This window comes from Polistes dominula, unplaced genomic scaffold (assembly GCF_049000335.1).
Source record: "Polistes dominula isolate Pdom_NZ unplaced genomic scaffold, Pdom_raw_medaka contig_82, whole genome shotgun sequence".
Lineage (NCBI taxonomy): Eukaryota > Metazoa > Arthropoda > Insecta > Hymenoptera > Vespidae > Polistes > Polistes dominula.
In genome coordinates this window covers 7,678,060-7,689,369 of record NW_028301046.1, presented here as the reverse complement: position 1 = coordinate 7,689,369, position 11,310 = coordinate 7,678,060, and the positions used below count along the sequence as shown (strand labels likewise).

Sequence of the window (11,310 nt, the reverse complement as noted above, 5' to 3'; positions counted from 1 at the left end):
TGGTTTTTCATTTTATTATAAAATTAGTACATATAAGTTTATTGTTATAAGTTTATTGTAATGTATCGCTTTAAATGTAATATGTATGAACTATTGTAGATGACATGGATATGAACATAGAAGTAGAAATAAGCAGTGGAGTGTCAATAATTAAAATCCTACCACATTCCTTAAAGAATTATTAATTAAAATTTTATGCTTAAAGGTCTATTCAAGTTAAGAGACATTAATGAGCCAGCTACATCCAGAGTGTCACCGTATTTTTAACTATTTCGATATATTCCTTTTAATTTTGATTTAAATAAATAAAAATAAAAAATATCAAATGATATTACCATACACTGGTACATGTAAACCTTTTTGTTTATGGGAAAAAAATGTACAAATGTAAGGTTAAAAGTAGTAAGTGTAAAATATTTCCACAGCTTACAGTAATGAATCATATCTACAAACACGAATTCAAGAAATGATATATATAGCTTTCTAAATGTTCAAGTTAAAAGTGCCTTAGGTTAAATTTAAAAAATTTGTAAAGTGACCGGAGATTATTAAAACGAACCAGTTATTAAATTCTATCAGAAAAAAAGATTCTCTAGTATTCATGAAAATAAAACAGTTAATAATTAGTTGTTGCGACACAAGAACCATTTAAAAGATACTGTAATTATGATAATAACTATACGCACATTATTAGTCAAAATATTTCAACCTTTTAAACGCACACGTTATGCATTATTTTTTCTAGAGCTTTTCTTCCTTCTTTTATTTAGTTTTATTACTTTAATTTTACTTAATACACATTTTTGTTCAGATCTTTGTCAGAAAAATAATATACTAAAAAATAATATAATAGAAAAGTAAATAATAATATAATAATATAAAGTCAAAGAATGAAATAAGTTATAAATCCCAATTGAACAATAGTTTCATTAACAGAATGTATTACAATAGAGACAGTAAAAGTAATTGAGAATTAATCAGTGTAATGTACAGATAAAGAAATAGTGACTAATAAAGCCAAATACAAGTTATAGGAAATAAACTATTCAATAACGAAGATATTAGGTCGTCCGGAAAATTTCTTCCTTTTTTTATGATAAGTTAAACAATATTGCATGTGTAATATAATTTTTTTTGTATTTTACGTTATTTTACTAAATAATATCAATTCTACTCTATTTTACCTTTTTCTATACTTTAACACGTTGACTGCACGTCACCCATATTCGGCTGACAGTAAAGTTTCTGATCGGGCAGCGTCACCCGTATTGCTGTGAAGTTTATTTGACTACTTGCGAAGGATATTCGTATGTGTTTGAAAAGATATTTCGCAGAGGAAGTATCAAAACTATTAAATATTAATTAATATAAACTTATATTAATAATAGAATATTCATTAATATAAATTGTTGCAATAAAAGTAATACGAAAATGGTTTATTAAGAAAATTATGTGGGATGTAAAACTTTAAAACATTCTATACAAAGCTGAAGTTGGTCAGGACAGCTTGGACAATAAGTTGTTGTTTTCTTTTAATTCTCTCGTGTCTTTGACGTGTTATCTTGTTCTCAAGTTTTTTCAGAATATAGCTAAAAGTTAATTTGACATAATGTTTCTTACAATTTGCGATTATGCCTAGATCCAGTAATTATATAAGGCTAGTCGTATTTGGTGGTAAAAACACTATTTGTACATTAGGATATACATTAGGATGTCAAAGTACTACCCCACATAGTCAGGGTTTGTCCACACATGTAAATGTACACTGATAGGAAATATTAAACTGATGCTAACACCGCTGAGATTCATATACCGCACAAAAAAAGTCGCACAAAAATAGGATCGCATAAAAAAAAACCGCACAAAACAGGTTTTACTGTACATAACCATCTTCAAGTGATTCTGCTAACGATTCCTAAAGACTGCTATAGGATTATACCGTCATCGCGTTATGTAAGGATCCTGTGATCACCATAGAAATAATATCGGACGAAATATAACGAAAAATATACTTTATTAATTTTAACAAAAATATATTAATTAGGTAAATAGTGAATCGCGTCTATACGGAGCGACAGTCAGTAAATAAAAGTGACTGTGCTTAGTATTTTATATAGGGATCGTGCGTGAAATATAGAGGTAGAGCACTATAAAGATGAGTATTCTCATCCGCCATCTTTGCTCCTCGAGTGAGCGGACAGTTTTAAAAAAACATATGTGGTGAGTGTTAGTCTGTGAGTTTTATCGTTATCTTTTGCAATTTTTTTAATTATTTGTGAATGAATAAAGAAGAAATTTTATTGAAATCGTGTAATAGTCGTAGACAACTAGTGATTTCTGTCTGAAAACATATTGAAAAATACATTTGATTTACTAAAAGTATTATTTGAGAAAATCAACATTGATTTTCCAAATTGTTGCTGTGTTAAGTACAAAATAATTAAACATTTTTTCAATGTTCGTTAGTATTGCGTGAAAAATTATTATGAAAACTGCAAACGTCATACCAAAGTGTATGGATCTGCGACTATGAAATGAAGAATTTTAAACATTTAATTTATTCATTTGCTGCACATATATTGTGCATTGTTAATAATGATATTAATTTTATTATTTAGAATTTTATAATATTTTTACAACGGAACAAATGAATAAATAAATATAGATATATTCATATAAATGATACAAATTTATTTTATTTCAAATGTACAATTCTAACTACTCACTTATGCTATGTACAGTTCATTACTTTTTTTTTTAAATATATACAATTTTTACCATGTTTAATTAAGTTTATGATTATGAAACATTGTATTGTAAATATTCTGAAGCTGCTGAATACGATTTATATTCTCTTAAAATTGCATTCATTCTCTCTATTTGAGCCCTTATAGATTTTCATATAGATAGATTTTCAGCAAGCAAAGATATAATGGTCTCTCTTCGTCAACAGATTTTATTCCACTTTCATACTTCTAAAAAAGATACGATTATTATTTTTAAACTTACAATTAATTTATATATTTATATAACATAAACATAAATAATTAATGTTTCAAAATAAGAATATAATACCATTTTGCTTTTAGCAGCGACTGATCTTTTGTTGTCTTCCTTTTTTACTGACATACTTTTCATCTGTTTTAAAATAAAAATAAGAGTTATTAAGCTTTTATTTGTAATATGTTATTCAATATATTTAATATATATTACTAAACAAATCCAGTATTTTTATAATTTAAACAGATTATCTATTTTTCAGAGTAATATTAAATCATTACTTACCAAATTATTACTGAAACGTTCCAAATAGAGAGGTTATCCGTGTTTATAAATCAATCACTAAATAGTATTTTGTAGTTTAATCTATCTTTTAATGTTAAAAATAGAAAGGTTAAGCACTAAAATCAACTATCAAATAGTTTTTTTAATGAAATTTAATACAATTATCAGTAAATAATTCAATCTCGGTTTATGTCAACAAACGTGTTTACTGTACAAAACCATACTGGCTTCTGCTAGTGCAGGAAAAATTTTGAATTTGTAGAATTTTTGGGATTGTTGGGATTGGATTTATTTGATATTATTGGATTTGGAGTAAAAGTTTCAAACTTGATGACCTTTTTTTTAGTCTTCAAGTTCAAACAAGCTGTCGTAGGTACGGCGTACGGCAAGGAGAGAGATCAGATAGTACAGTGATGGTTCTTGTGATTCTACAGTGATAATTTTTTGTTTTACCGATACAATTACGTAATATCAATTATCGTACAGGCTGAATTTTGGATCGTGCAAGGCTTCAAATTATGTGACGCGTACGATAATTATCGTACGAATGGGATCACTGCTTCTCTGTAGGAGCAAATATGGCGGATGAGAGTACTCATCTCTTTATTGCTCTAGACGCACGGTCCCTATACCGAAAAACTACAATAGTAAAAAAAGGCTCCCATTGGCTGCTTATCGAACGTCAAGTGTGAAGCGTTCTCATTGGCTTCTTGCTGGACGGCGAATATGAAACGCCTTTACATGATCATGAGGAAGCGCCGAGATGTAACTATGCTCTCCACACTTATGTTGGGAACCAGGACGGTGGACAGAGGTTATCCGGATAATTTATATTCACTTTCTAAATTTACTAACGAGAAAATATAAATTTTATTATTATTAATAACCAGTACACTCTTGGACGCCATATATTAGACTGATACCTCTTGAACGTTATATTATTTTTAATCTTGACTCGGTTGGTTCCCGTATAGAGAGAAAAGGCGCTAGTATACTACGTCGATACGCTAAGCGTGTATCGCTACGGTTAAGTAAAGACCCTGTAGGAGGGACGCGCCATGTGGATTACAAGACTGAAAATGTGGGGGGACAGCTTCCATTGCATCGCGCAGTCATGTTTATCTTTAGTATGTATTAACGGCTGTGGTTAGTTTAAGTTTGGAATACTAATAGTTTTTAGTGTGATATTTATGTTTAATTATTTTATTTTTTTTAGTAGTTTTCTATAAGTGTAAGTTTAATTTACTCATTTAATAATTACAAGTATAAATGTACAAACCTAACCTATAACTTATCGTTTGTTTATAGACTTATTGCCTTTTATCAAATCAAACTTAATTGAATCTTTCTTATTGAATTTATAATAATTTTTTTGTGTAACCTATTCTATTTTAATATAAATTTTTAATTATCATTAAATATAGTTCATTTTTTTCTGTATTTGATGCAATTCATTATTTCATAATTATTTAAATGTTTGAATATTTCGCGCGCAATCACGTGACTACACGAGTTCCTGTCCCCCGGCAACGTACATGGCGCGTCCCTCTTATAGGATCTCTACGGTTAAGTACCTACTACCGCCCACTGGTAGCTTCATAACTCAGATGAATCTAGTTAGAAAAAAAGGAAACTTGTGAGCTTCTATGTATTTCTTTATTCTTTAATTAATACTCATCACACGGAGCCTAGATTCATCCGATGATCTGAGATAGAGTAATCCTGCTGTGTGTTAAATTTTATTTCTCTGTCACTTTGAGATACGAAATACTATAAATATATTAAACAACTTCATTTATAGAATTGCAGGTACGCTATATATAATAATTGTATTTAATACACTCAGTTTTCATGATAAATGTATATAACCGATATATGTATTATCATTTTTCAATGTATCGTACATTTTTTATTTGCAATGCATAACTAAAATATTAAAATATTCAATAAATAATAATAGGAATTTCTAAAGCATTTTAATAAAATTAACAGAACTAAATATATACTTACATATTTAAAGAATTTATTACATTAATAGAATTGATATGCTTAATGTAAAAGAGGTTAGTTTTTGCATCATGTTAATCATGGTCAATGAACTATTGATTATATAGTTTACTTTTAATTATTATTTATCGTAGACCAAAATTCGCTATAGATAAATACACGTTTAAAAACATACTGAAATTATATTTATTCTTACTCAAATAAATAAGTTATTATAACTCAATGTGAATTTAAAAAAAGAAATATCGTAAATGCATAAGAGATAAGAATATGTTTGTGTCGTTAATAGTATTGACTTTTTACTACGCAATTTATACTATGTTTTGTATTATTATTTTATTAATTATATAATTTAACTTACTGGATCGTTTACGATTTCTATTCTGTATTATATTATTTTATAAGTTTTCTAAATCATAAATAATAATGCAATGTAGACAATTCATAATGTTAATGAAGTTTGTAACAAGGAAGTGGCTAATGAAAAGACAGTATGTTAATGATTTGAGAAGTTTCAATCTGGTAATATTGATCTTGAAAATGAACATTTATGATCTGAAAACAAATTTTTATGCCACACGGCGTTGCTTCACTTTTTATTATTATTAATAAGCATTATATATAGGAACTCGAAAGTTCATTGCCGCAAATACTAAATCCCGTGTTCCTGTCCCTGAGCGCGACGCTTCCATTCACAGCCTTTGCAGCCTATTTCCTTAAGATCCCTCCTAATATTATCCTTTCATTTACGTCTCGGTCTTCCCAGTGGTCTTCTTTTGCACTACTTTTTGCATGAAAAAATAAATCATTCCCAATAAGTTGTAGAAAATGCCTTTTAGCACCCCATACTTCTTTACTGCTGTCATTAATAAGTTACTATTAAGATGGCAAAACTGTACCAATAGTTTAAGATTATACTTTGATTAATTATATTGCTTTTTGCTTGAGATATAATAAACGAAACTCTTAGTTCTATATTGGATATTTCATATACCTAATATGTCGTTGAAAAATTATTTGAATTATTTTACTAAGTAAAATAGATAGAGAAAATGTACATAACGAAACTAATCAAGTTTGGTACCCTTTTTAGAATGTCTAGCCGAGAAGGAGGTAAGAAAAAACCACTAAAGGCACCAAAAAAGGATTCTAAACAATTAGATGACGAAGATGTAGCTTTTAAACAAAAACAAAAGGAACAACAAAAGGCACTGGCAGAAGCAGCGAAGAAAGCTAGTCAAAAGGGTCCTCTTGTTACTGGCGGCATCAAGAAATCTGGCAAAAAGTGATTGCATTTTATTAAAAAGCATTGCACAAAAATTTGTCACAGTCACTCTGCAAAATCTTATAATGTTCTTACAGCAATGTCCACCGATCGATTTGCTATACGAAATATTTCTACTATCACATTTCGCTGCATCAGTTACTTGTAAATACAATTGAAAATAGATACAAATTGGATAGGTTATAAAAATTCCATGGAATACATATAATATTTCATCGTATGAAAAAATACAATTACAAATTTTTATTTTATTGAGCTGAACAAGAGTCATCCTTTGTGTCATTGAAATAATGTTAATATAATTTTATATGTAACATAAGATATAACAGCAAACAAGTAAGCTCGAAGAAAAGTCAAACAGAAAGAAACAATTTTAAAGTACTTCTTATCGATGAAATTTCTACAAACAAAAAGAAAATTATCCAAATATATTTATTTAGTCGTTTTATAGTAGCTTCTAATAAAAACAAGGAAACCTGTATAAATTGTTACTTTTATTTAGCATTAATTATATTAAATATGATTTTTCTTATGTGTTCTATGTATACATATATACATTTATAATCTCGTGAATCGATGATTATTTTTTAAACCGATAATTAAACGTAAATAGTTACATGTCGCGCCATCGTAAACTCAATGATGCAGTTATATACATAGATATATTAGCTTTCATACAGGTTTAATATCGCTCATTAAATTAACAAAGCTTTGAACGCCAACGTATCGACCCACACCAGTGATGCCAATTAACCTTGATTTTGAAATGCATAAAAATACTTTACCACGAGTTTGACCGACAAAAGGAAAAAAGAAAAGAATAAAAAAGTACAAAAATCGATTTCGATTCTATACGCTGAAACGTAAAAAATTTCCAAATTAATTACAAAAAATAATAAATTCTTGTCAAAAGTATACACGTGAACCCTTTTCATTAGCATGAAATGGAAAAAAAAATCGTTCTAGAGAATAATAATAGTGGTAGTAGTAGTAGTTCGTATATATTGAACGCGAGCGCGTGGTTAGATACGAAGCATGAATTACAGCTGATCGTCAGATGATCGACAGTGCTGGCAACATAAGAAAATAAAAAATCAGCCATCGTTGACTCTCTTTTTCTCTCTCTTTTTCATTGTTTGAACGTTATAATTCGTACGTATTTGATTGATTCTTAATAAAGTAACTTGGTCTAACGGATCTTTTCGATTCGGGCGTGAGGTGTTATTAATAATGGAAAAAGTTCGAGTGACGATCATTGACGAAGAAAAATTGTGTAGATATGTTTTGTTAAAAATGAATTCATAGAAAGAACAACGAACGCGCGTGTGCATAAAGGAAAGAAAGAATGAGACAGAGGGTATACAGCATAAGGAAGAAAGAAAGAACGACACACATATCGTCGATATACTTATTCTCGATGAAGGAAATTTAAAAAGTAAAAAGCAAAAATTTAATCGTTAAATAATAAAAGAAGAAAATATTTATCTGGTGCAGTCAAATAAAGAAATAACTAAAGGGTAATCGTTTAACCTTCGACCGCTGTAATGTTCGTCACGTAAGAGAAAAAGAACGAGTGTGAGTGAGAAAGAAAGAATGACAGTGATAATGATGAAGGTAGTGAGAGAAAGACGCAAGCTAGGTTAGTTTGGATCCTGACCGTTGGCAGCAGTGTCGCCAGTAGCTGTCACCGCCTGGGTCAGTTGGCAACAGACCTTCGAAGCGGTCGGTGGGAGGTGAGAGCTTTTGCTCGTTGTTGCCTTACGTCGTTTTTCTTTCTCTTTTTTTCCCTACCTTTTTCTCATTGTCTGTCTGGCTGTCTGTCTGTTTGTTACACTCCCCCCATAAACTCGGTATCCCCTCTCTCCATATATATAACATAATCTGTCGTACGGTCAACCTTTCGAAGGTATCATCATTGGTTCAACCCCATTCTCACCGTGGGTCGAGAGAGCGAATAAGAGAGAGAGAAGGAGAACGATCGAAGGGAGTATTGAAAGGATACGGTTCATCGGAGAGACAGTTCTGACAAAGGACGAAAGACGAATTCGTGTGTACGTCGATAGTCTCGAGAACGGCCATGGGGCCCGACAGGATCATTTGACCCCTGGAAACGACTCCAAGCTCGGTTGATTGTCTTGCTGCCTCGCGCGATACTTCGATTCGGTAAGTTATTACTTTAATTAATTTTTTATTTATTTTATTTTAAAAAAATTTTTTTTTTATTAATACAATCTTTTCCTTTCTCTCTCATTTGTATACATTAGTATATAATTAAAATGCAAGAGAGAGAAAGTGAAATAAAAATAAACATCGTAAAAATCTCTTAACAAAAATATTAAAAATTAAGAATACATCGTCGTCATCGCTGTCGAGGGTTTCTTTGTCAGAGAGTGTGGTTACTTTAAACGTGCTAATATCGTGCTTTGAGTATGCGTGATGTGCCACTAGCTTTTCTTTCTGTTTTTATGTCTTTCTTTCTCTCATTCGCATATATCAGCGTACGCGTGCGCGCCTAACTACTGTCTGCAAAGGGACATATTTACATATTAACTGTATGTAATATCCTTTCTTTCCCCGCGAAAAGCCTCGATGGATCAGCCCAAATCTGACACTTTGCTGCCTCTTTTTCCATTTCCCCCTCCTCGCTCTCCATCTCTCATATCTTTCTTTTTGAATCACCATCTCAACAGAATTGAACTCTTTCGTCATCCCTTTCGTAATTGAATCATATTCATTATATTTCTCATAATTACTTACTTCATTTTTTTAATTTCCTTCTTTCATTTTTTTTCTTTTTTTTAAACGAAAGAGTTGTTAATTATTTTTTTGGCATGAGCCAAAAGTAATCCTTTCAGGATGCAATGGCATATGGCATCGTCGAACGTTGAATGTATGAGAGCGCTTTAAATGCTAAGGGAACTCGAGAGTAGTCGAAGTGTAGTGGTAGTGGAAGTTGTGTGTGGACTTGTCTGCTCTGTTATCGAGCTGATCGGAAGAGATACTTATTCTTTTTTTACTCAACTTCTTTATTTCCTACGTTTTTATTGTTGTTAATTAATCAAATCTCTCTCTCTCTCTCCTCCTTCTTCTTCTCTCTCTTCCTTCTTCTTCTTCTGTCTTTTCCTTTTCTTTTTTTAAACTTATGAACTGTTTACAGGGCAAAACAATTAGCTCCACTTTAACAATTTTTTAAACACTTTATTGCCAAAATACTTATTCGATCCTTATTTTTTTGTATTTCAAATAAATGTCCCGTAATTATTAAATTTAACATTATTAAATGACAGCAATTGTTATGGCCTTCGAATAATAAATGATACAGCAATAAATATTAATCTATCATCTTTCTTCACTTTTTGTTTTGTGTAGTAAATCGATTGACAAATTGGTGGTTCATATATATATATATATATATATATATATATATATATATATATATATGAATATCTTTCTTCGTATTTTTCATCTACTCTTTTAACCTTTTGTACAGTGTCGTCAGTTTGAGGTTGAGGTAACGTAACGCATGGTTCAAGGTATTCGCATGTTTTCTCCATTAAAAGTCCCTTCTCGACGACGATGGTTTCTCTCTCGTATTTTTCTTACATTAGTTAAAACTCTTTATCTTCGTGAAAGATGTACAGGCTTGTTTTACAAGTTTTAAACTGGATTAAAAAAGCTTATCTATCTACATCATCCATCATATTACGGAAGCTTCTCCTATCTTTTTCGCAATTTTTTCTTTCTTTTCTTTACATTTTTTATCTCATTTTCCCTAGGCTACGTTCCAAATCTTTCATTTTACATATAAATTCTCTCCATCCACGTACATACGCACGCACACACCTATACACACATATACAGAATTATGAAAGCTGAAACGATTTTTCTGAGATAACTAAAACCTTGGAAAATACTGTTTTTTTTAGTATTATTTTTCTATCTTATAGGAGTTTCTTTCGTTTGAAATGAAATTCTATTCTTTTTATGTGTTTCATCTTTCTCTCTTGTTCTTATTCTTATTGTTCCTCCCCCTCTGTTCTTTTATACCTTGGCATTGCTCTTTATTAATTGCCCTCAACGCATTCTTATGATACAGGGTAACCTTTTCCAATAGACGTCATCTTTATCAAGGGCGGAAGAATTATAGTTTCTTTCGCAAATTTTTCGAGTCGATCGAGGATAACAATAAGCTTCATTTATCTGCCGACCTTCAACGAAGATTATAGGACAGTGTTAATAGATTATATAGGAAGAAAATATTTGAAAAAAAAAGAAAATATAAATGCATTTCTTGATATTTATCTTCGATCCAGCGACATGGTTTTAAAACGTAAAAAATTGCAAAAATAAAAGAAATTTATCTAATTTTCACGAAAAATTTTACGTATCGTATGATTAAACGTCTTTTCAAGAAATCATTTCATAGTTTCGTGTCACGTCACGTTGATCTTTATAACTTTACTTTCTTCTTTGGATTTTTTCAAATCCTTCGAATATTATGACACATAGTTTACAACTTTTTAGATCGACAACATAAAACATATTTACTTTAAATACGGTAGTTCTTTTTTTTCTCGTGAGACAAAAATAAGACAACATTTTTGTTATTCAAGATGACCAATAAATTCTTAGGCGGGTTAAAAGTTTTAAACTAATTTTTAAAATCAATTATCCTTTTTTCTGAGGTTTTTTTTTGTAAGCTTATATTGATTTTTCAGATTATTAAAAAAATT

General features: G+C 30.2%; 3 protein-coding genes and 1 long non-coding RNA gene across 5 annotated transcripts in view; 2 read left to right on the top strand and 2 right to left on the bottom strand.

Annotated features, from left to right (window-relative positions):
• The window catches only part of LOC149031683 (uncharacterized), a 49,048-nt gene extending 46,472 nt beyond the window's left edge, over positions 1–2,576 (bottom strand). Inside the window, exon 1 of the mRNA XM_089175328.1 lies at positions 1,621–2,576. The gene's annotated coding sequence lies outside the window, so the exon portion shown is untranslated. The remainder of the gene's footprint in view (positions 1–1,620) is intronic.
• A 92-nt stretch (positions 2,577–2,668) lies between these two features.
• Positions 2,669–3,860, bottom strand: LOC107068151 (uncharacterized). Its single transcript, XR_001475975.2, has 3 exons — positions 3,286–3,860; positions 3,076–3,138; positions 2,669–2,975 (listed from the first exon to the last, which is right to left on the bottom strand). It is a non-coding gene; the product is annotated as an uncharacterized LOC107068151 (long non-coding RNA).
• A 2,526-nt stretch (positions 3,861–6,386) lies between these two features.
• LOC107068150 (translation machinery-associated protein 7 homolog) lies at positions 6,387–7,062 on the top strand. Its single transcript, XM_015324282.2, has one exon. The coding sequence runs from the start codon at positions 6,387–6,389 to the stop codon at positions 6,579–6,581; it is 195 nt and encodes a 64-aa protein (XP_015179768.1). The 3' UTR covers positions 6,582–7,062.
• Positions 6,444–11,310, top strand: part of atos (atos homolog atossa) — a 67,080-nt gene continuing 62,213 nt past the window's right edge. Inside the window, exons 1-2 of one of the 2 annotated variants that reach the window (XM_089175323.1) lie at positions 6,444–6,577; positions 8,484–8,740. The gene's annotated coding sequence lies outside the window, so the exon portion shown is untranslated. Of the gene's footprint in view, positions 6,578–7,209; positions 8,311–8,483; positions 8,741–11,310 lie in introns of those variants that run through there. The other variant, XM_089175322.1, reaches the window with a different exon arrangement.